At 36.2% G+C, this 25,826-nt stretch overlaps 1 protein-coding gene and 1 long non-coding RNA gene across 5 annotated transcripts in view; one reads left to right on the top strand and one right to left on the bottom strand.

The window, feature by feature from the left end:
* The window catches only part of LOC122919259, a 79,033-nt gene extending 78,279 nt beyond the window's left edge, over window positions 1–754 (bottom strand). For both annotated transcript variants that reach the window (XR_006386780.1, XR_006386779.1), the window contains exon 1: window positions 539–754. This is a non-coding gene — a long non-coding RNA (uncharacterized LOC122919259). The remainder of the gene's footprint in view (window positions 1–538) is intronic.
* A 187-nt stretch (window positions 755–941) lies between these two features.
* The window catches only part of PCDH10 (protocadherin 10), a 64,441-nt gene continuing 39,556 nt past the window's right edge, over window positions 942–25,826 (top strand). For 2 of the 3 annotated variants that reach the window (XM_044268195.1, XM_044268196.1), the window contains exons 1-4: window positions 942–4,450; window positions 5,985–6,043; window positions 6,586–6,692; window positions 14,423–14,728. In XM_044268195.1, coding sequence (XP_044124130.1) covers window positions 1,820–4,450; window positions 5,985–6,043; window positions 6,586–6,692; window positions 14,423–14,728 — 3,103 coding nt within the window. In that variant the 5' untranslated portion in view covers window positions 942–1,819. Of the gene's footprint in view, window positions 4,451–5,984; window positions 6,044–6,585; window positions 6,693–14,422; window positions 14,729–23,759; window positions 23,891–25,826 lie in introns of those variants that run through there. The other variant, XM_044268197.1, reaches the window with a different exon arrangement.

The raw sequence follows: 25,826 nt of genomic DNA, 5'->3' as shown, positions 1-25,826 counted from the left end.
CACTTGGCGGGGTGAGGCGCAGGGATATCCAAGGCGCCGCGCAGCGCCCAGCGATGCTCGGATGCCAGCGAGTCGAGCGTTAGGCTGGCGTGCTTGAAGGCGGTGCTCAAACGAAACTCCTCAGTCATTGATCAAAGCGCTCTCAGTTTGAACTAGGTCCCCAAGGGAATTAATCTATTTGGTAAGAATGTCGTGGATATACACCGAGGAAGCGGAAGAGGCAAGTCTGAGGGGTCTGAACATCTATAGACCTGTCCTCCCACATCCCTTAGCGTGAATCCCTGGGCGTTTCAGGACCCACCTCCACCCCACACTCCAACCGCTTCACTCCTTTCCACACAGCCCCTTCAGACCCTCACGCTTAGTTTTACACAATCGATATCTCTAAAAAAAAAAATAATAATAATAAATAAATAAAAAATAAAAGCCAAACTCTGCCAGAGTCCCTTAATTAGGTAACCCCTGTAGTTAGTGGCCCCTCTGCAACTTTTTCCCTTCCCGGTTATTTATTTCCACGATCAGTAGTAAAGGAAAATACCTTAAAGGAAAAAGAATGTTAGCGTCATTGGAAACCCCGCTCCGGAGAGAGGACACCGCTGCTGTTGCTATTATGTTTTCGCATTTGCTGATGCAAACAGGGAACCTCTCTATTCCCTCTCCATTACCTGCGGCTGGGGACTGGGAACTTTCCGCGGCAGAGTCCCCAGCCAGCGCCTCGGGACCTGCGGGGCTGTTCTCACTCTCACACTCACACTCACCCCGGCCGCCAGCCCGGACGCGGGTTCCATCCCGCCCCTCCTAGCTGCCGAATGACGCACCTGCTTGACAGCCAGTTTGGCCAATTAGCGGCGACTCGGTGGGTGGTGCTCCTCAGCGATTGGTTGGCAGAATGAGGGCGCTGCGCAAAAACAGAAAAGCGGAGCGTTCGGAGCTCAGAAACTGCCAGCCGAGATCACTGGCTCTAGGGCTGAAGCAGGAGGAGGGAAAGACTGGAAGGAAGAGAGACAGGTTAGAGGGAAAGAGGCTTGGGAAGAAAACAGCAGGAAAGAAACTGGTCACCACACTTATAGAGAGGCAGATGATGGTGGAGATGAGGACAGAGAGAGACAGAACTATGAAAGCCAAAAAATACAGATAGAGCGAAAAGAGGAGAAAATGCCAAGAAGAACATCCATCCGGAGAAATGAAGAGAATGAAAGTTTTATGCTGCAGAGCCGTTCTATGTTTTTCCGGCACAAAATTCTCTTGCTGTTTTTAAGCCCTTTTGCGTTTGCCAGCCGTTGACATTGAGGCATGTTCAGCGGTGCCAGCAGCATCTCCTCTTCCTTCTCCTCTTCCTCTTCATCTTCCTCCTCCTCCTCCTCCTCCTCTTCCACCTCCTCCTCCTTCTCCTCCTCCTCCTTTTCCTCCTCCTTCTTCTCCTCCCATCAGCAAGAAGACAAACCGAGGACAGTCTTGAAATATCGAAATTTCCTCCTTGGGATTTGCCAGCGCCGCGTTGCGCCAAGACTGTCGGAATAAAGGACGCTGACTATTGTATTATTATTTTATTAATTGGTCAGTGGGAAGATTACAGATGAGGAAAGGGGATGCCTGTCACCCTTCCTGCGCTAAGATTGAAAAATGAGGCTGATTTGGGGGAAGCCCTAAAATGAAGCAAAAGGAATAAGATTTTTAAGGACAGAAAGCCACAGGAGCCCCCACATAGCGCACTTTTATTTGTATTTTTTTTTCAGATTTTTTTTTTTTTTTCGTGGTGGTGGGGGAGGTGATTGGGTGGCTGGCTGGCTGCGGGAAGCTGCTTCCTTTCCCTTTGGAGATGATTGTGCTATTATTCTTTGCCTTGCTCTGGATGGTGGAAGGAGTCTTTTCCCAGCTTCACTACACAGTGCAGGAGGAGCAGGAACATGGCACTTTCGTGGGGAATATCGCTGAAGATCTGGGCTTGGACATTACAAAACTTTCAGCTCGCAGGTTTCAAACGGTGCCCAACTCGCGGACCCCTTACTTGGACCTCAATCTGGAGACCGGGGTGCTGTACGTGAACGAGAAGATCGACCGTGAGCAAATCTGCAAGCAGAGCCCCTCCTGCGTCCTGCACCTGGAGGTCTTCCTGGAGAACCCCCTGGAGCTGTTCCGGGTGGAAATCGAAGTGCTGGACATCAATGACAACCCCCCCTCCTTCCCGGAGCCGGACCTGACGGTGGAGATCTCTGAGAGCGCCACGCCGGGCACCCGCTTCCCCCTGGAGAGCGCATTCGACCCAGACGTGGGCACCAACTCCTTGCGCGACTATGAGATAACCCCCAACAGCTACTTCTCCCTGGACGTGCAGACCCAGGGGGATGGCAACCGATTCGCGGAGCTGGTGCTGGAGAAGCCGCTGGACCGAGAACAGCAAGCGGTGCACCGCTACGTGCTGACCGCGGTGGACGGGGGAGGAGGGGGAGGAGGAGGAGAAGGAGGGGGAGGCGGCGGGGGAGGGGGCCTACCCCCCCAACAGCAGCGCACCGGCACTGCCCTACTCACCATCCGAGTGCTGGACTCCAACGACAATGTCCCCGCCTTCGACCAACCCGTCTACACTGTGTCCCTACCAGAGAACTCGCCACCCGGCACGCTCGTAATCCAGCTCAACGCCACAGACCCAGATGAGGGACAGAATGGCGAAGTCGTGTATTCCTTCAGCAGTCACATTTCGCCCCGGGCGCGGGAGCTCTTTGGACTCTCCCCGCGCACCGGCCGGCTGGAGGTGAGCGGCGAGCTAGACTATGAAGAGAGCCCAGTGTACCAAGTATACGTACAAGCCAAGGACTTGGGCCCCAACGCCGTGCCCGCGCACTGCAAGGTGCTAGTGCGAGTACTGGATGCTAACGACAACGCGCCGGAGATCAGCTTCAGCACCGTGAAGGAGGCAGTGAGCGAAGGCGCCGCGCCGGGTACAGTGGTGGCCCTGTTCAGCGTGACCGACCGCGACTCAGAGGAAAATGGGCAGGTGCAGTGCGAGCTGTTGGGGGATGTGCCGTTCCGCCTCAAGTCTTCCTTCAAGAACTACTATACCATCGTGACTGAGGCCCCTCTGGACCGAGAGGCTGGAGACTCCTACACCCTAACAGTGGTGGCTCGGGATCGGGGCGAGCCGGCGCTCTCTACCAGTAAGTCGATCCAGGTACAAGTGTCAGATGTGAACGACAACGCACCGCGGTTTAGCCAGCCGGTCTACGACGTGTATGTGACCGAGAACAACGTGCCGGGCGCATACATCTACGCGGTGAGCGCCACAGACCGCGATGAGGGCGCCAACGCCCAGCTAGCCTACTCAATCCTCGAGTGCCAGATCCAGGGCATGAGCGTCTTCACTTACGTGTCCATCAACTCTGAGAACGGCTACTTGTACGCCCTGCGCTCCTTCGACTACGAGCAGCTCAAGGACTTCAGCTTCCAAGTGGAAGCTCGGGACGCCGGAAGCCCCCAGGCTCTGGCTGGTAACGCCACTGTCAACATCCTCATCGTGGATCAGAACGACAATGCCCCTGCCATAGTGGCGCCCCTCCCTGGGCGCAACGGGACTCCAGCGCGGGAGGTGCTGCCCCGGTCGGCGGAGCCGGGTTACTTGCTGACCCGCGTGGCCGCAGTGGACGCGGACGACGGCGAGAACGCTCGGCTCACCTACAGCATTGTGCGGGGCAACGAAATGAACCTCTTCCGCATGGACTGGCGCACTGGGGAACTCCGCACCGCGCGTCGGGTGCCGGCCAAGCGCGACCCCCAGCGGCCTTACGAGCTGGTGATCGAGGTGCGCGACCACGGGCAGCCGCCCCTGTCCTCCACTGCCACACTGGTGGTGCAGCTGGTGGATGGAGCTGTGGAGCCCCAGGGTGGGGGCGGGGGCGGTAGCGGGGGGTCAGGGGAGCATCAGCGCCCCAGCCGCTCTGGCGGCGGGGAGACCTCGCTGGACCTCACCCTCATTCTCATAATTGCGCTGGGCTCGGTATCCTTCATATTCCTGCTAGCCATGATCGTGCTTGCCGTGCGTTGCCAAAAAGAGAAGAAGCTCAACATCTACACGTGTCTAGCCAGCGACTGCTGCCTTTGCTGCTGCTGCTGTGGCAGCGGGGGCTCGACCTGCTGTGGCCGCCAAGCCCGGGCGCGCAAGAAGAAACTCAGCAAGTCAGACATCATGCTGGTGCAAAGCTCTAATGTACCCAGTAACCCGGCCCAAGTGCCGGTGGAGGAGTCCGGGAGCTTCGGCTCCCACCACCACAACCAGAATTACTGCTACCAGGTCTGCCTGACCCCTGAGTCCGCCAAGACCGACCTGATGTTCCTTAAGCCCTGCAGCCCTTCACGGAGCACGGACACTGAGCACAACCCCTGTGGGGCCATCGTCACCGGCTACACAGACCAGCAGCCCGACATCATCTCCAACGGAAGCATTTTGTCCAACGAGGTAAGGCTGAAGCGAAAGGACCACCATCTCTCATCTCCTCCATCTGAAAGCCTTCTCTAGCCCGGCCCTTGTATCTCTGGTGCACTGTGTATTTATATTTAGGATATTAACTTATTTGTATCTTTGTGGGGGCAGGAATTGGGGGGAGGCTATCCCACCCCTTCGTATGTAACCTAAACTTCGTGTTGTCCCTAATTTTCTGCGCTCCACCCCTCCACATTTACTTTCATTTCCTCCCCTTGGTGCTTTGCCACCTTGGACCCTCCTTCTTCCCTCTGGCATCGTTCCTTTAAAATCCTAACCCCTTCTCAGTCCTTTCCCTTCTCAGAATTCTGAGGGGAGCGAGGGAAATGCGATGGAGGGACTTTTTGGTACTGGCAAAGGTCTTTTTGCGTTTGTCCCAGGCATTAATAAAGTTAATTGTTTGCTTTGTTTATCGATGCTTTCAGTCGCGTGTAAAGTAAGCTATAGATTGTTTAACTTCGCACAGTTGTCTAAACTCAAATGCATGTTTTAGTGAATAAGTTATCAGATCCTTGTCCTCTGAACTCGGGTTGCAGAAAAGCCTTCAGTTCTGCTCTGGACAGCATTTACAGACGCTCCTCAAGTCCAACGCCCACACAGTGTGAATTTGAATGAAGTTGCTTTGGCACAAATCCCTGTAAGCGTAAACTAACAAAAGGCTTAAACAATTGTTACCTTAAATACATCTTTTAGCTAATAATCACATTTTGCCACTGTTCTTGATAAATCACTGCTGTTGGCTTTCTTCCTCGAAGAATTTGGCTTGTCAATTCCGATTTCTTTTTAAAAATGGAGAAGTGGCAAAGTTGGAAGGAGGGAGGGAGGGGGAGAACAGAGTTGATTTATGTACAAGAAGGTTTGGAGCAGAAAAGGTGTGTGGATGGTGGAGATGGGGAGGAAAATGCAGAGGGTGTTTGGAGGGGGATTATGAATTCCTTTCCTGGCAGGTTATTTTATTTATTTGAGTCTTAGATATTAAGATATTATTAATTGACTTTCATGAATATTTGTACAGCTCATTTGTATCTTAAGCACATTTTGAAAATAAACAACAAAATAATTCCATAAAATATCCAAACTTTTTCTTATTGAGCGTGCTGTTTTTCTTGTGTCAAACCAGTATGCACCTAAACACTTTTTTAGGCCACTGGAAGAAAGACTGCAGAGTATACCTAGGTTGATTCTATTAGGGACAATAGTTTATGAGCCCTAGCTATGAGGTCATTTGCATTCTCTCCTTAATGACACACACACATGCACACACACGTTTAAAATTGGCCTTTTATTTTTGCAATTTTTTTTAACTTTTACTGAAAATCTAGACTGACCTGTCTCTGCATTTTGCCCTTACCTTACCCCGTAATCACTAGGATGAGGTCTTAGAACAGCTTGAAAATTCATAAAACTACACACAATTACTTAAACTAGACTCAGTTCCTAACCTCAGAAGAAGACTATTAGTTAAGCCCTTAGCATTCAAATGCTCTTGATTTATTTATTTTTTTTCTAGACTAAACACCAGCGAGCAGAGCTCAGCTATCTAGTTGACAGACCTCGCCGAGTTAACAGGTATGGACTTTTTTTTTTTTTTTTCCCTAGCCATGTGTGGACAGTTTACTACCTACTAAAATTAGGAATTAGGTGTATTGTCCAATATTAAAATATAAGACATATAAAGCATCTCCAGAACATAAATACTGATTATGTTGGGGTTCCTAGACAATACATTAAAAATATGGATATAATTCATCTATATAAAACTTACTGAATATATTTTAATATTTTATCAATTTATACTCCTACACTGCTTCTGATAGCCTCCCTTTTCCAGGTGGATATATACTCTCTTTTATGAAAATGATATACACATATGCATAACGCTAATCATAGAATAATGACTAAAGTGACATGTCTTAAAGGCTCGAACTGACTGTTCTGCTCAGTTTTAAAGAATTAGGCTTAAAGTGATGAAAACTAGCTTTCTGCAGAAATAAAGCCATCTGAGAGGTTTATGAATCTGCAGCACCATTGGTGACCATGTGGTGGCAGAAGAATGTTTTCTGTGTTTCTTCACATTTTTTATTCTAATATTCACGTTTTTGTACTTCTAGTTCTGCATTCCAGGAAGCTGACATAGTAAGCTCTAAGGACAGTGGTCATGGAGACAGTGAACAGGGAGATAGTGATCATGATGCCACCAACCGCGGCCAGTCAGCTGGTAAGTGTGTTCAAAAGACAATGCTGACTTTTAGTTTGTTGTTGTCGTTAAAAGTAATTCTAGAAAGAATGATGTCCCGGGTAATTTTCTGTAGGTTCATGGTTGGTAAGTCCACAGGAAAATGGTGTCATCCTATGTTGATAATTGTATATTCAAGGGAGATTATAAAAATCTAATGTTCCTTTAGGTAAAGTTAGAGATGCGTTGTGAAATATGATAGAAAATGAGCTATTTCTTTCTTATGTAATGTTCTTTAGTGTAATCATATTGCATAAAAAAAACCCTATAGATTTCTCACCTGGTCAGGCCTCAGTCTTCAGTCAAGTAAGGTATTATTAGACTTGTTTATGGATGAGGTAACTGAAGATGAATGAAATTAATTGACCTGCACAAAATCACAGAGAATAAGTGGATGATTGGGAAATAGAATCCAAATTTATTCCTTTTGAGAGCAATGCATTTTGTAAGCCATTGAGTATTGAATGGAAGAAGGAATGGTGATTAAAAGTCATGAATAGGCTGAAAGCAAGATTTCCAATGCTGGGTTCTTAGCTTTCAGGTCATTAGTAAACATTTCATAATGTGTATTTTCTCAGGCATCCTAGGCTTCCCCATATTTTCAAAAGGGTCCCTGACCTGTCAAGTGTTGACTTTCATGTGTATTTGTATGTAAGGCTAATGATAGCCACTGATGGGGTTGCAGTATAATGCATATATTTTACATTGTTTATTTTACTTTTTTTCTATATAAATTTAACTGTTAAATTTTATAAGATGCTGATAACTCTGTTTACTAATCCGTAAAGAAAACACTTTTAAAAATAAAACATATACCTTATAATGATGAAAATGATTTCACAATGGTTGGATTTTCTTCCCCCTTCATTTGCATTTCAACTAAGAAAGGTGCTTGTTGATTTTTTTTTTTTTACTTTTTATTTTTTGATTGAGTTTTGTGTTTTTCTGACATATAAAGAAATAGAAAGGCAGGTTAACCTTTATAACTTATAAAAATGTCTATCACTGGGCCATCTCTAGATTCAACTCTGCTCACTTGATTTTGAGCTTCATTTTGGTTAATGATGTAACCACAGAGAGATAGAGCCCTCATTTTCAAGGTAACCTTGGTCCTAGAGAGCACACATTCCTTAACACACTTGGTGGACCTCTGAATGGTGCTGAGGCAGTGTGTCAAAGGGCAGTACCCGCCCATGGTCTCCTGGCAGCAGTGGTTACTGCAAGCCTCTCACTTGGCTAATGTGTGCTGTGTCTGAGGCTGCCTTAGCCTTGGGAAACACAGGCAGGAGGAGAGGGAAAAAAGGCTGCTCAAGGGTCTCTTTATATTGCTGCAAGTCATTAATATGCAGACCTAATGAGACTTGAGAACTGCCAAGAATCCCCGGAGGTCCCTGCCCCTTGCGGGCCTTCACGCTAAGTGAACAGAGCATCTATTTAGTGTCTGGGAACCTGACAACAAACCAGATCTTGCCAGAAGTTTATATTTGAGTACAAAGTCCCTTTCATTTTTGGCCTATATATGGCATATGATTTATTGTTATCTTTAAAAAGCTATATGTTTAGAATTGTTCATTCCCATTCGTTTTTCAGGTTTTCTAATTTAAGTTAGCCTTTTTAAACTTTTAAAACAAAATGTTTAATATTTAAACAGTATCTGCTGCATGTTTCCTTGGGTGCATTTTATTCTTTTCCCACTCCCCCACCCCCTGTTTTGTTTTTTTCTGTAGCACTCCAGTCTCAATGAACATTTCAATTAGTTTAGTCCGTCAGACATAATGAGCTATAATAACCTAACCAAAGAAAGAGAAACGAATAAACATCTGCAAAAAGTGCTAAATTTGTAAGATGGTTGGGAATAGATTCTTATCAATGCGCCTTCCCAGTACCTATTTTATTTCTCAGAGACTCAATGTTGCCATTTTGGTAATGTTTCTTTCAAATTATTTGAGATGTCAGAGATTTAAAAGGAAAATGAAAATGCCAAATTGTGTCCTGGAAAACATTTTTAAAAAGCAAGGCAGTTTGTATTTTTCTTTATCAATAGCAAAAAAAATTTCCCTATCCCTTTACATTCTTAAACATGAAAAGTATTACAGAATTAATTTATTTTTGTATTTCTTTGGTGGTTCCAGGGCAGTTGCAACATACTGAGCACAATAATTGCTGTTTGAGAATTGTAATGACACATTTGTGTTAAGAAGTAATCTCACCTTTGTGTATTGAATAGCAATCAGATTTAATATGTCTAATTTTATTGTAAGAATGCTTTTGAAGTGTTTTTCTTTTTTAAGTATAAAACCCTAAATGCAGAGAATTGAAATAAATTTACTTTTATGACTTTCTCCAGTTCACACTAATGTTGTGTACCATAAACTTTATAGCAAGCAGCTGTAATATTTCCTTAAAGTTAAACCCATTTCAGGTGAAAAAGTAGCTCTGTTTTATTTTCTTGTAAAGCCAGGTATTGATGACCTTCCAATTTTGTAATATTTAGGAAATATTATTCACAGCACATCTATTTCCAGGTTTACGATATGGAAAAAATTCATACCATGACAAATTTTACTTAGGCAATTTTTAGGGGGAAAACACCAGGTTATAAAGGAAACCTAATACTAGAAAGTCATAGACCCTGAATTCTGTCTTTCAATCTGTACCTCATTCCATATTACATACATTATATATACTACTGAGCTTAGTGCTTCACCTGTTTAAACTTCTTTACTTACTGTTTATTCTCAATTTCTTTTCCTGTGTTAACATTATTTTGTATTTATTTATTTAGATATGTCTTCTATTTATTCTTCTATGAATAGTTTTCTTTTTTGTTCTTTCTCCCCTACCCCCATTGCTTTTCTCCTTTCTAAGCCATTTGCAGTCACCAATCTTGTTCATAGAAGGGCTTTAAACACGGAGGCAGCTGCACAGAGAATCACATAAGCTTTTTCAGTTTTCTACTGCACCTGGCTCCATGTGTGAAATTCTTCGGCTTGACCACTGCTCTGTGGCATTTTCTTTCTATAGCCTTGTCAAGGTGCTTTCCGTTTTTTTCAGTGCACTATTGATGTATTGGTTAGATATGGCAGAAGTCCAGGGAGATGTGGTAAATATATGCATAAAAGAGGAAAATCACAAGAGGAAAATCTGATTAATCACAACTCAAATAGCCAAAAAAAAAAAAAAAAGTCAAAGTGTACTTAAAAGAAATATAGTTTCACTTTTGTTTAGTATCTTACTAGATTAAAAGAATTTTTTTGTGTGATTTGCAACACTGATATAAACAGTTTAGTTGTATATTCTTAAACATTTTAACATTATTGCAGGTACATCTGAGGAGATTTATTCAGTTGTAAGAATGGGTTTTGCCTCATTTTTAAATATTTGCGATATGCATACCCCTGGAATTAATTGCTCCTTCTTAAAAAGTATATTGAAGAAGATAACCCTAATAAGTGATTCTGTTAATGTTACTTGTTGTGGTGTACCTGAAAGTTGTCAAGTCACTCGTTCTTGTAAATTCTTCTTTCAGTGACAGTTAGCTTCTAAGTGTGTTTATTTTTTAATTAATTCTTGAGCTTGATAAATGATACAGGTCAATATTAGGCTATACATAAAAACAAATAAAGTGATCTGAATCGTCTGTATCTTCAAACTAATAGGTAAAGTATATCATGAAATGTGCTCAGCCATTGCACAACTATTACATTATCAACAAGACAATTTATGATTTATCGAAAGTACAAATTTCTCTTTCCCAACTCCAGTAAGAATTCAGATGCTGGTTGATTAGTGTCTGGACTTACAAATAAAATGAATTTACATGATTGTTTGCAAAAGCTTATTCAGGTTTCTGGTGAAAACCTGAACTACAAATTGATGTTACAGAAAGATTTATAATTGGAAAAAATATATGACAAAATATTAGAGAAAATAGAGAAAAATATAAACATTTTAAATAATAAGTAGGGAGAGATTTTGATGTACATGTTTTGACTTTTTCATGAGTGAATTATGTTGATAAGTATCTGACTATGAGCTATATTTTCCTAAAAATTATAGCAACTTTTGTGGTTGTAATTAATATCTCTCCATTTTTTTGGTGCTAAGTGGTTAAAGGAGGACTGGAAATTTCTTCAAAAAATTAAGTATTGATTTTCTTTAAAATTAATTTATCATGTTATGAAAAATTAAACCTTTTTATGAAGCTTTGATGCATGAGGAAGAAATGTACCCATAACTTCATATTATTACATTCATCAGAAAACAGCACAAATTGAATACAATTATAATATTTTTGAAATGACAATTCATTCTCAGTGGTACTATTACTGCCTCTGACTATAAGGAACAAGTTACTTGCTGGTTAAAAAATATGTATTTTAAAATTGGTCTAAATATATCTTTACATTAACAGGCAGTCTATCACGTCAGCTGTCATGCCTTGTAGAACAGATTATTTCTGAGAAGTTGTAAAAATAAATAACTAGGAGAAGAAATTTCAAATAATACATATATGTATGTATATATATATATATATATATATATATATATATATATATATGTTGAGATATTTCTTAGAAAATACCAAAACTTCAAAACTGAGGTTTGGTTGGCCTGTATTTTTCTGCTGTACAAATCTCATAGGTTCCATAGTAAGGGCATTTGAATAAGAAAAACTAAAATCAAGTTAAATTTATTTTCTCTTGGGACTTCAATTTGAGATATTAAAAAATTCCAAGAGCAATGTGAAAGGTGTGCATTTTAATATGTCACCTGCCCTATAATACCAGGCATTCCTGTATATCATGTAATTTATCACAACAAAATTGAAATATAATTCTGTTTATTTGGTCATTAAAGAGTATGTTTAATGGGCCTGGGGATAAATGAAAAAAAAAAAGGTAAATATGGTTAGTCTTTTAGAGACTCCCTGAAGTGAGGAATGATTATAGGAACATTTATCTGGTTCTCAAACTCTACATCTAAAAGGCAAATGATTTGAAATTTATTGATGTACTGTTTTTTATTTTTCTTTTAATTTTGTTGGTATGTCTGATTTTTTTTCCTCATGAGAAATTGGTACACTTGTTTTATAAGTAAAACTGGTGAAATATATTCATGCACAATTTGTGGCACCAAATTTCTCATTCTGGTGGTATAAAGCTGTGTGTTATTACTATGGGAATCACACTTTAAAAGTACTAATTCATAAATACACTAAGAACATTATTTATAAGTGTTTTCTTTCTTCTGTCAAGTAAGATTATTCTTCTAACAAAAACTTTATCATATTTCACATTTTTCTTGTTATGCACACGATATATTTTCTGTACAGTTTCTTAACTCATGAGAACTTGACTACATCATCTAAAGGAATTTTAACTAGCCTTTAATAACTAAAGAAGCCAAAAACCAGAAAAACCATTAGCTTCAAGAAAAAAAAAATGGGCAGAGTTGCGTACACACTATCTATAAAAACCAGTCCTATTGAAAGTAACTTCTAATATAATCAAACATTTTAATAATGTTGAGAGACTAGTTTATTACAATTTTTCTATAAGAGAGATGATCATATTTAAGAATATGAGAGTCTGGGTACAGGTGCTCAAAAAGACTTAGAAGATTATTAATGGTTCTGTGTAATATATTTAAAATGATATTTATCAGTCCACGTGAGGAAAAATTGCATTAATACCAAATTTTGCATTGTATACCCATCTTTATTAGGGTCTAATAATACAATTTGATCTTACTATTTGAATTAATTCCACCAACTTCAAATTTAGTGCCTTGAATTTAATTTACAAACAAATGATTGCTCATAATAATTGGACTTTTAACAGTAGTTCCATCTATCAAAAATTCTTCTTTTCTCTATCACACTGCAAATACGGAGCAGTTCTAGTACAGTATACAGTATTCAAAATACAAATCTCTCTGGTTCTATAGCTTCTGCCGATTTTGTATGTCAATGTGTATCAGGGACATTGTCCTTCCCTTACACTTTTCCTTTATACACAACTCCTTGAAGAAATTGGATAAAAAAACTGAGCTACTCTGGTGTCTAGAAAAACATTGACTTGTTTTACATGCTTTTTTAGTCTGGGTCCTTATCCTGGTTTCAGCTCACGTTTTAAGTTCCTCAACAGTTCACTGATCAGTAATTTATTTCCCGGTTTATGCATGACAATTATCAATGGAACATTATAATCGAAGTCAGACTCGGCATTATACATAGTTTAATTTAAAATAAAAAAGTCATAAAGTGAGATTAATATAGGATAAGAAGCTTTGTTTTATTTCTTTAAACATAATTTACATAATTCACTGTTCTGAACTCCAAAATACTTGTGGATAATCTAGAAGATTAATACTCTGAAATTTTATTTTCTATATTTTATTCATACAGATGTTAACATACGCACACAAACAAGTAAAGCAGTTTGTGACACAATACCATCAGGAATTTATAAACTAAAACTGACTCAAGAGTTCAAATCGCTCATGGTATTTATAAGAAGAAACAATCAGATGGGTTCATTAAACAAATATTAGTCTGTCAGTTAAAAAAAGAAATCTATACTCATTTGAGAGTTTCTTTTATACAGAATAATCACACTCAAATTACTTTAAATTGATCCTGTTTAAAAACAAGCACAGTAAATGTGTTGGTATGTTTAGAAAAATATTAAAATGTGATTTGGGTTTATGTACTTGTTTTTCTGTGTGAGGTATTTAACAAAATAAATATCAAAAAGTATTCTATAATGCTCAAAAATTGTTATGCTTTGCTTAAGAAACTGAACTTTCTTGAGTCATAATCAGATAATGTTAAATAATCTTGTTAATCTGTGGGAGATAGTGAAATTTGAAGATTTCATTTGAAATCTGAATGTTCTCGGATTAGTAGGGAAACAGTTCTGTGTTGACTAGGAGAAGTGTTTTTCCAATATGGGACAAGTAATAAAGCATTTGTCAATAGTATCTGCACCTGACTCACAATACACTTGATTACCCTGGTTTCACTAATTACAGTCGTTTGTTCTGGTTTGTCTGCAGTGGTAAGTGATAAGTGGTTTGTAGTAATATGGGCTACCAGAATGTCATTAAAATATACCTTTTAGGGCCATTTTCTGAGAACCTGAGGAAGCATGCTTTTGGCCACTCATGTAATGTTTCATTCTTGTTATTTATGAGTTTATCAATATGAGTGCTGTATTTCTGTTGAATCTCACTTTTTTATTTCATATCCAGATTTAATAATCGATATATCATCATTTGTGTTTCACATAGTTCGATGTTTTTGTCTCTAAAGAAGAAAAAATGTTGGATGTCTTATCATCATTAGAGATTATCGATTATAAAAGATTTACACTGTGCATTTTTCTCTCTTATGAATTTCACCAGAGATTTAAAAAAAAAAAAATTGTCCTTTTTCTACTCACCATTCCCTACTTACTTAAATAATTTAGAGTCAGACTTTTCTCCCAATACTCAAAGAGTTTTAGAAACATCTACCTCAGGGTCCTCCTTGCTAGAAGTCTAACCCTTTGGAAAATAGTACAAAGACATTTTTGGTTCTTATGAGGTTAAGGCAAGAAAATTTGGGCAAAACACATTCACCCAGCACTCTTTATGTTACCTGTAAACTCTCACATTAGTGAAACCTGAATCTGGAGTTTCTTTTCTTTTTTTTTTTCCCCTGGTTACAGGTATGGATCTCTTCTCGAACTGCACTGAGGAATGCAAAGCGCTGGGCCACTCAGATCGGTGCTGGATGCCTTCTTTTGTCCCCGCTGATGGACGCCAGGCTGCTGATTATCGCAGCAATCTGCATGTTCCTGGTATGGACTCTGTTCCAGACACTGAGGTGTTTGAAACTCCAGAAGCCCAGCCTGGGACGGAGAGGTCTTTCTCCACCTTTGGCAAAGAGAAGGCCCTTCACAGCACTCTGGAGAGGAAGGAACTGGATGGACTGCTGTCTAATACACGAGCGCCTTACAAACCACCATATTTGAGTAAGTATTACATAAAAGGCTTTATCAAAGTATTCCCTTTGAGGGAATAAGTTCAACATGCCATTCTTCTTAGTAAAAATAGAGTTCAGGTTGTTTTCCGAAACAAGATAAAAGTGACTCTTGGATGCAGGCAGCACTTTACTATGGAAAAATGAATATACGTATCAGGAAGACAGGTTCCTGTGTTAGGACATGGTTGTTGACAACAATCAAACATAACTTTTGATGCTGAAAACATTTTTCAAATGTGCTTCATATTTCCTTTGAATATTGATCTCCTGTTTACTTGATTTCCATGTGTTTTGAAGGGCTTAATTAAGATGGAAGAATATCTCTTGACACTTGAGTCACTGAGAGATTTTATTTATTTATTTTTTTGATGCCAGCATTATCACATAATCATCCTTTTTCCATAGTGACATTAAACATTTTAGGCTACGTTAGGAAATCAGTGCAGCCATCACTTTGGCCATTCAATGTAATTTAGAAATATGTTGATATGGAGTAAGTCTCTGATCAGACTCAGAGGAACTATGTAAAGGAAACATAGAAATAAAGCAATAGTCTTCATTTACTTAAAATAATATGTTCTTCTAACATGGAGACATTGAAACCTGTATTCAGCTCTTTCAATATTGGGACCATATTCTCTAAGTGGATTATTTTATACAACCATTGTGAAAATAAAAATGCTTAGAGATTTTGTAGTGTATTTCCTTTGAGGATCTTGGCAATGAAACAATCCTATATTCTTTGCTACATAGTTATCTTTTCCTTTAGTTAATGGGTAAATGCCACTGACTATTCAATAGGATGGTCAAACCATATAAAGTAATGTTTGATAAAGGTAAAGCTCATAAAAACTCAGTCAAAAAATGACTTTTATCTTAAATAGCAGCTCCAACATACATGATGTTTTCTTTTTTTCCTCTTCTAGTGTAAAAAAATCATAGAATCATAAGCTAGGAACAAAAATGAGACAGATTGCTGATGTGTCATTTCTTTTATGATTTATGGATGGGAGGGAAATCGAAAAAATACTGAAAGGAAAGAAAAAAGCTAGAAGAACATATATTTTAGCTCTTGTGAATGTAAATATGAAAGGCATTTCATTGAATGCATTGAGGACAAGATTGCTACTCTAGACATTGATCAGTCCTATGAATAACGGAATAGATCTGCCACAGGATATATACATTGTGATGGCAACAATGATTAAACTGTTTTATGAAGGATTGCCTGTAACTTTTTAAATTACTCAGAAATACCATTACCCCACACATGATATAGTAAGCATTTTAGCATTTCAGAACCAAATAATTGCTCCTAAACTATTAGGAGTATAAATATAATTGTATAAATACAATATGTATGCTGTATATTTTATTGAGTATAGATAGTTGTTCCTAAACTATGCTCTCTATAAACTATTGATACTTGTTTTGCTTTATCTTTCGAAGTTAAAAAATACAAGGAGAGCACATATACTTAAGGGAAGTGTTGAAATGTCGAACATAGTAACTATGATGAAATTTGGATGCTTGAGTCCTAAAGTTTAGCTCACACATCTGCACACATTAGTGATTTCAAATAGCCTAAAATAGTTATGTGTGTTGCTAGAAATCAAAGAATGCATATGTTATTTAATTAAGAAAATTAAGATTTGTTTGCACATGATGCAGAAATGGTAAAATAAGTTAGGTTTTAAAAACTATTTTATTTTTTCTGTGTTAGCCAACTCACACCACTTAAAATTTAGGGTTTGGGATGAAGTGTGACCTGGCTGAAAAATAAGCAGAAATAGAAGTATTTTGTTGTTTTTACTTATACTATCCTTAGTTCTTCATAGAACTTCAGCTTTCAGGGTTTAATGCTGTCTTAGACTCACACAATTATCTTAAAAATTATATCATGGTTCTGATTTAATAGACATAGACAATTTTATGGTTAATTTGATAGTATAAACTACAAATAGCATCCCTGACCATTTTGCCCTCCAAATTCACATGAGAATAGTTGTTAATACTTGTACTATTTATCATCAGGAATGTAAATATTCTTACCTTCTACATTGAAAAGAATGTCCCTTACATAATTAAACTAAGAACTTGGCACCTATAACTTGTTTTTAACTGGAATACCTAAATAATTATTGGAGTAGTAGCTTTCTTTTGTTGGACATGCATTTTTTTTTTAGTGAATATAAAGTTTACTTAATCTGAAGAAAGTAGCTGAATATTTATTTTTGTAGAACTCTAAAAATAAAGCCTAATGAAGCTACCACTGTCATTTATAAAATGATCAGGAAATGATAATGCTTAATAATACAAGTGAAATCATTGTCTATATCCAGGAACTTCCCATTTCTATACTTCTGATTATCGAATTTAAAATAAAAAATCACAAGGAACCAACTTCTACACAAAAGTACGTGTATGCACATGCTAAAAAACAGTTTGTGTTTTTTAAAATGCCCCAATACAACTATGTTTCCTTTTTCTTTTTTTTATAATGTGTAGGGAAAGATCCACAAAGAGTATGGATGATGCATTTAATGAAATGGAAGTTATTTTTTAAATCAAGAATAATTTTGAAAACATCAATTCAAACTCATTAGTCACAAGCACTATGAGCATGCTTGCTCTTATTTTTGTTATAATGTCGTAGTTTGTTAATACTTTGATGAAAACCGAAGGGATACACTGAAAGATTAAAGAAATAAATACAAACGTGTAAAAAATGGTTGTATTCAAAACTCAGTGTTTTGATTTATCTTAAAGTGTTAGTGAATTTTAGCGTAGCTTTACCTTTTCAGAGTCATAAAAAATACTAAAATATCACCTTAACTTTTAATAAAAATTAATCACTGTTTTTGACACTTATTAAAATAAAACATGAAAAAAAATTACCTGGAGTTTAAAAATAATACCACATTTTATTGTGAAGAATTCAAGAATTTCTTTAGTATTATATGTATTTCAAATAACAATATTTCAAATGACACAACGTTATACAGAAAAAAAAATAAGGAGCATAAAAATGATTTAAGTTCAAGAATATAATACATAAAAGCTATATTATTAAGAAAATTTAGAAAAAAACAATAGTTAACACAACACCTAAATATGACTCTTGCAATCATTTTTACTTATGATTTTGGCTTCACATTTTGAACATCATTGCTTACAACTTTTGTTAGTAAATAAGCATATCTTTTGGTTCTAATCAGCATAAACAGTACAGTAGTAAAGGTGTAAGGATTCATTGGAAACTTGCTGATTTCTTGTCAATAAACCTAATCAGTGCCTAAGAATTGACAACAATCAAAAGACAAATAACCAATGAAATTTCACCTAAAATACATTTGTGAAAAATCCTTCTTTCACTTATTTAAAGGGTCATACAGTAATAAATTATACTGAACGAAATGAAAAACATACATTGACATAATAATTTTTTAAACCCTTATTCCATGAAATATTCTAGACTCACAGGGCTGTAGGGAACTATTTATTGAAGTGTCATGGTTCATCCTCTGTTCACATTACACAGCATTTAGACTAGTCGGTGTGTGCCAAAAAATTACTGGTTTGCTCCTGACCTAATTTTATTTTTGCCTACTTTTTGAGTCCTTTTGAAACTTCAATTCGACTCAATCTTAACATAACACAAGAAAAGATGTCAGAACTTTGAACCATCCCATTTGAAAAATTGCTGACATTTTACCTAGACTTTTTTCAATAAACATCATTTTGATAAAGTTCTTTTGGGCATCTATGTTATTTCTATGGTGCACTTCAAGTTTTTAGTTGATTAAAATTGTAGAGCATGTTTTGTTTAGACACATCTCTTTCAATCCCTTCATTGTCTCGATCTGCCTTCTGTGTGTTTTTGTAATTTAACTCAATAGTTTGGTAAGAGCATACATAAGATTCAAAATAAAACAACTTTTCTTATTGGTACACATTACCCTCATATTTACGAATCCTTGTATATGTTTTCTCTGGGATTTCTATATTCCTGTAACGTCATAAACATAGCATCAGTTTATCAAATAATGAAGTCCATAAATAAGCATTATTATACAGGGCCTTTTTAACGTCTGTCTCTAGGTCCATATATCACTAAATGAATGGACATCTTTTTCAGGATATTGTTTTCCTAGTACATATGTTAATTTTAGTACATATGTTCCCTTTTTCTCCAAGTTGTGTTACTTTTTAATAATATCTTGTTTCTGAGACTTTTGCTTCTCTCACTCTTCTTTATAAGAATAGCTCTAGATTTGTGAACCTAACTTTCTCACTTTTTTAGTTTAAATCTTTGTGACAAATCCCTGGTCTTTGAATCACACCAGTCCTTCTGTTTTTCATTAAATTCCTTTGTTTAGTAATTAAGAATTGATCTCTCATAATTAAAGTAGTTTACTCACCTCAGTTTTGTGAGCAGGAAATAAATGATAACTCAGGGTCGGGAAAAAACCCAATCCCAGTTCATATTCTCTGTATATCTACTGTTAGATTTAAAGTTCACTGAATTTTATATTTTACTTCTTTGAAAAATGATAATCTATTCATGATTTGTATTCTTACTGCAGTTAGCTGATGCAACAGCTGCCTGGAACCTTCCTGTAACTCCAGATAACTGAGATATTATCACATTATCTTATTTCTTCTGTAGTTGTTCAGTAATGGTCTACCTCAATTAATACGACTTCAAGTGAAAGCTATAAAAATCCTTCTGAGGTGGATGTTCATTTTGCATCTACACATCTGGCAATTTCTGTAAGCAATTTGTTCACTTTCGGACATCAGTGCTTCTCAGTGACATCACCTGTCATTTAAAACCTGTGCCTTTGGGTGCATTGGAACTGGTTGGTATCCAATACTCTCTTGGCGTATTTAGACTCATTATCCAGCTATGCATGTTATAAATGCTAAAAAATAATGTGATAAAAAAATGAATGAATGGATGAATGAGTATTTTGAAGTACCCAAATAATCTTTAATGCTGTCATTATACTATCATTCACACACACACATCTGTACACAGTTTTGTTTTGTTTTTTTCATCTCTAAGCAAACTTTATTTTCTTCCAATTTTTAAAATATGTTTTAAATTAGTTATCCTTCTCTCGTGGCTATTACAATACTACAAGTTTTTATAACGGGAAAGAGATTGTGAACTCATTCAAAATATTGATATGCATATATCCAAGGTGCTTTGTAAAATATGATGGAGTTTTTCAACACCTTTTGATTCATTCTAAAAACTTATATTCTAAAAAGGTGTTAAATTTGTTTCATACTTGTTAACTCTCTTAGAATCTATATACTCCCTTTCGTACCAGATCTTTGAGATAATCTTTCCTTGACATATTTTACTTACTAGCAGCTTTCATAGTTTAGGTCTTATCTTTCACTTCTTTGTAAAGCTAATAGATACAAAATTCCATCTAGTGTAGTTACTTATTTTTCTTATATAATTCCCATGTAGGAATTATTTATTTGCATGTTATTAATTATATTTTTGAACTGACAGATACTTGGCTAAATAAAAAATATATTTAAGGTTTTTAGAGAAGACTTAATTGAAAGAAGTAATTGATATCTTTACTCAATATTTTATAATCCTTAGTATATGAGTCTCCATCTACTATTTAAAGAAGTTTATTTCATGTATACTTTGCATTTTATTGAGCTAACATTTTGCATGTTAATATTATTTATATACCTCATTTTATATTACAGATCATTTCCATCTTCTTTCTTATTTTGCAATTGGAAGTAAATCCATATAAGCACTTGTCCATCATGTGAGCCTAACAAAGGAAGATTATCAATTAAAATATAAATAGAATTATTAAATGAAAAGGATTATCTACTTGGGATTTTTTTCCCTGGCTCATCATACTGAAGATGTGTGGGTCAAAATTCAAATGCATTAAGTAAAATAAAGAATCTGGAATATATAAATTCAATTGCTTATAAGCATCATTAAACATTATTTAATACTCAATGTGCCAGACAATTTTTGGGTGAGTCTGCTTCTTCTAAAGTCCTTTTAATAGGAATTAGATAGCATCATTTAGACAATATAGCTTGGAAATTTGGACTGTGAGGTTCATTGTTCAGGATTAAATAATACTATCAAATTAGGACTAAACTCAGCATAATGGGAGTCAATTTAATGTTTCCCAAAGTATAATAAAAATCTTGGAAGTTTTCTATCGAGATCCAATAAGACTCCCTAATTACTTCATTAGTGGTCCCTAATCACCTACATCAGTTTAGGTGAGGACAGTATGGAGGATTTGAAAACACTGAATCCCAAATGTAATTATACACCAAAAGACATGGATAAGGACAAATTATAAACTAAAAATTTTCACAGATAAAAATCAGGGTTTTATTTCTGAATCTTTCATCAGTACATTTATGACATTATACTTGTACATTATACCTAGGCACATACCATTTTCTTTTTCGTAGGAATATCTTTCTTTTAGCTATGAGATTGAAAAGATTATATGTGAATTTAATTTCAACAACATTTCCATTATCTGTACAGTAGAGCGTTATTACAAAACTTCCATAATCTGTAGAGTGTTATTAAATTATCAGTGACAAAAAAATTATCAATGATAGCTTTTAAGTCATTGAATTGGACAGGTGATTGTAAACATATTTTCTGTGTACCATTTCATGATTCTGTTGTGTGGATACATTTGTGCATATAGATATCTCATATAGAAACATTATATTTTTAATATGATTTAATTTTTAATTTTATCTCCCTATTATTTTAGCATGATTAAGTAATGTTTCCTTCATTATCAGAAGCTGCTAAACATCAGAATAGTGGTTTTTGAGAAACAGATAAGTGATGTAATAAATTTTGGTCTGTTTCTTTATTTTTAAGATACTGATTGTACTTTTTGAGGACCAGTGTATTATAGTAAAATTAATCATGACAGTGTGGAGGAAATAGAGGCCTATATCCTGAGGAAAACATTATTGTTACTGTTTGTAAAAATGTTATAATAAGTAGGACTTTTTTCCTCTTTTCATGCTGCTATTAGACACAATCCTACCCTAGATTTCAGTATTACCTGTGTTGGATATTCAATGGTGTATCTTACACGTACTAGACAAGTGAGTTAGTTTGTCATCTAGTGGTGTAAGACTCATTTTATGCCAATGATTGTATTTCAGCTGCAAGTTAGATAAAGACTGCATTATTCATAAAAAGTGTTATTTGTAAATATTCTTTTTTATAATTTTCAAATAAGTGTCTTAAAAAGGAAAAAAGACCCAAGCCGAGGAGAAATACATAAATACAATCAGTATCAAATATATATTTCTTGAGTTTAATTTTGAATCATGCTGGATAAAGAATAGCCATAATGAAGGGATTCTTTGTGAGCTCACTAAACATAACATTGGTTTTTGTCTCAAAGTGCACACCTGGTAGAAAGTTCTGAGTCAACAATGACAACAGTATATAAAGTGTACATAATAAGTTTCTGGGATACACTTGATCGTGTATATAAGATAAAACATTTCCCATGTAGGTTTAATCAAAATAGTGTTAGGAATTGGTCCATAGATATGAAGGTGAATGTTAAGTAGTTTAACTGTTGCTGTCGTTTCATTCTTACAAAACATATAGAAAATCTGGAGGCTGACCTGTAAAATTAATATAAAATTATTACGTTCTTTCTTCCCTACTGTTAATAAACCTAATGCCAAAACTAGTCCTTTTGCTAGTCACTGGTGGTGTGGGTTTAAGATTTATTTGCCAGAGAAGTACTCATCAGATGATTATATTGAAGGCCATGAAATCAAGATATGTTTTGGTAGCTGTACCTCAATTCTTGAATTACCTCAATCTTTTTGATAAGAACAAAGGTAATAGAAAACAATACTATGTAGAACCCACAGAGTTCTACTAAATTATACTTTTAAACATAAAAATGATGGATAATTTCATGCATATACAAAAATTGAGTAGTACTAAACTCTCCATATTCCATATTCTCCAGCCTGAACAATGATCAATTCTTGGCCATACTTGTTTCATCCAAATGCTAAAACACTATCTTTTCACTCAGATTTTTCAAGCAAATCCAGAGATCCTACAGCTTACTCCATTAATATTTCAGCATATGTTTATTAAAGATTAAGTTTATTTTTAACATAACCACAAGAACAGTATTCCTCTTTAAGGAAAGTTCTTATTGTCATTGGTTGTCTCATTATTATTCAAATTTCCATAGTTGTTTCATAAATCTTATTTACTTTTACCTTTATTATTTATAATTTTCTCATAAATATTATATTACCTACATTTTATTAACTTGATTCATAATTAAAATAAGCTCCATACATAGCAACCCATTTTTAGTTTTTAATTTTTAAATGTTTATTAAAGTATAAAATACACGTAGAAAGGTGTAGAAATCACAAATGTATAACACAAGTTTTCACAAAATAAGCTCACTTGTATAATCAGTGATCCCAACATTAACTTGGTACCATGTCCAGTAGCCAAAAAGTCCTAGTACTTCAAAAAGTACCTCAAAAAGCCCTGTATTCTGTCCTCTTCCACTACCACCCCAGGAAGTGCCACTATCCTGAACTCAAACTAAAAATGAAGTTTTCTGGGTTTTTGAATTTATATAATTTGAATAAATGAAATAGAATATTTTTGTTTCACTAAAATATAATAGCCAGATATTCTCTCTGATAATATAGGGAAAGCAATCCGCAGAGCCTAAAATACACCAATATGTAAACTAAAAAGACAAGTTAGTTAGCATGTACTCCCCTTGAACATGATTGCTCTTAACTATTTTTGGAATTCTTATCATGTCTAGTCTTTCACAAATGCTTGGTACCTGTCTTTATATCTTTCTTATTTATGGAAACATTATCTGTTAACTTAGTGGTATTTTATAAAAGCAAATATTTAAATATGTTCATTTGAATACCAGATTATATGTCTGTATTTCTCATTTCTTTGAGTCTAGGTTAGAAGATTGTGGCAAATTGACACCCAGGATGCTAAAAGGAGACTTACTAAAATAAAGAGATTAACCTTTTGGAAAATGGCATATCTAAAGAGAGTTTAAAAGGATTGAGGGACTGTGAATTGAGAAGAAAAGGGGAGAGATGACTTAACAAATGTTAAGTGTTTAAACAAATACTGCATAGATAAGATAAGGATCAGTTAATCTGTCTTTATTGAGAGCAGAAAGGAAAAAAATGGATCTATATTGCATCCTGAGAGATGTGAATTACACATTATGGGAAATATCCTGACCCTGACATTGGTATTTGCTCCTGAGAGATGTGGAAACGCTTTACCTAGAGAGCTTTACAAACTACAAACGTAGGCATATGTCAGCTGTGATTTGGTAGAATGGCACTTTCTAGCCCTGATATGTATTTCCTGCAGAACACGCCTTTCCCAGCACTGGGGCTGGTGAAGGAGTGAAGCGGATGAGGCTCGGTTTTACTGGAGGACAAAGGAAAGGCAAGTGAGAAAGCCTAGGTTTTTATACATTCCCTTCCCTTTCTGTTTCTGTGTATATGGCTTGTATTCCTGAAGGATTTTGAAAGGAAAAAAATTGGATTCGTAAAGCCTTTTTTGTCCCCCTCACATTGAATTGCAATGGATGGTTAAATATCCAGGACCAGAAATTAAGAAATCATAGTTTTAGAAGGAAATTTGCGGACATGTGTACAGGGTAAACGTCGAGTATAAAATGTCTATTACATTTATAAATATATAGAAAGATACGCAATATATAACATAGATCATGTCTATTGAAAGTATGTTACAACTTAAAAATGTATATAATAATAATAAATAAAAAGAAGACTGATGACTAGATTTTAAATATCTGACTTTATCAAATACTGAATCTTCACTGAGCTGCTTTATTTCTCTTATAATAAGAATTCTCCACTTGTGGTATCATTTTATCTTCTGCTGAATTTTAAGGAAAATCCTTGGTATCAGTTACTGTGAAATGGCTCACGATTAAATAAAAAAATGAAACAGACATTAATAATGATTCAACATCAAGTTGCCTCTTATTTTTTTTTTTTTTAAAGATTGTATTTATTTGAGAGAGAAAGAGATAATGAGAGAGAGCAGGGAGGAGAGGGAGAAGCAGGCTCCCTGGAGCAGGAAGCTTGATTCCAGGACCCTAAGATATGACCTGAGCTGAAGGCAGATGCTTAAACCGACTGAGCTACGCAGGTGCCCCAAGTTGGCTACTTCCTTAAACCTAGTAGTAACATGTGCTTTCTTAATTATTTTGAAAGATATTGCAACACACTGTATATGATTATTATATTTTGGTTACTTTGGAGAGTAAATTAAAATGTAGCATTGGCCTGAAAACAGAAATCATGAATGAATTACATACTTAAGAAAAATAAAATGAAAAGAAAAATAATCAAATGGGAAATTGTATTAGCTGAACATTAAGTCTAAATCTAATAACAGTAGTAGCTACTACTGAAGGTCCATTTTACAGGCAAGAAAAGATGAAATAAGACACGATAAAGGCACTGATTTCACAAACATACAACCAGTGTTATAAAGTGATAGTTATTTTTATCTATCAAGGGTGATGAAGTAATTTTTGAATTATATATAGGAATAATTTGTGATTATATAAATTATTTATATATATAAACTTAATTATATAGAACCAAAGGGGCTGTTTGGTATTAGAGAATGTAAAAATGCCTTTTATTGATAGACTGGAATGAATTCTATCTCCTTTGAACTTTACTAAGCTAAGTATTTGGGAAATCAGTATTTTTTAATTACATATGGGATGGTGTGAAGATAATTATTTCTCAAATTATAAGAACAAAATATTGACTCATTGAAATTACTGAGAAAGGTAATTTTTTTAAATGCAGGCTTACTTAGAATTATTTTTAGGAAGTACTTGATATTAAATGATTTAATTTTCATCTCTCTCATTTAATATCGAGCTTGGAATCTAGGGACATAATTCTTGGGAACTTAAATTGCTTGCTTTGTAGGAATTCTTCATAGAAATTTTATTTTCATA

Source organism: Neovison vison, chromosome 11 (assembly GCF_020171115.1).
Source record: "Neovison vison isolate M4711 chromosome 11, ASM_NN_V1, whole genome shotgun sequence".
Lineage (NCBI taxonomy): Eukaryota > Metazoa > Chordata > Mammalia > Carnivora > Mustelidae > Neogale > Neogale vison.
This window is presented reverse-complemented; position numbering and strand designations above follow the sequence as displayed.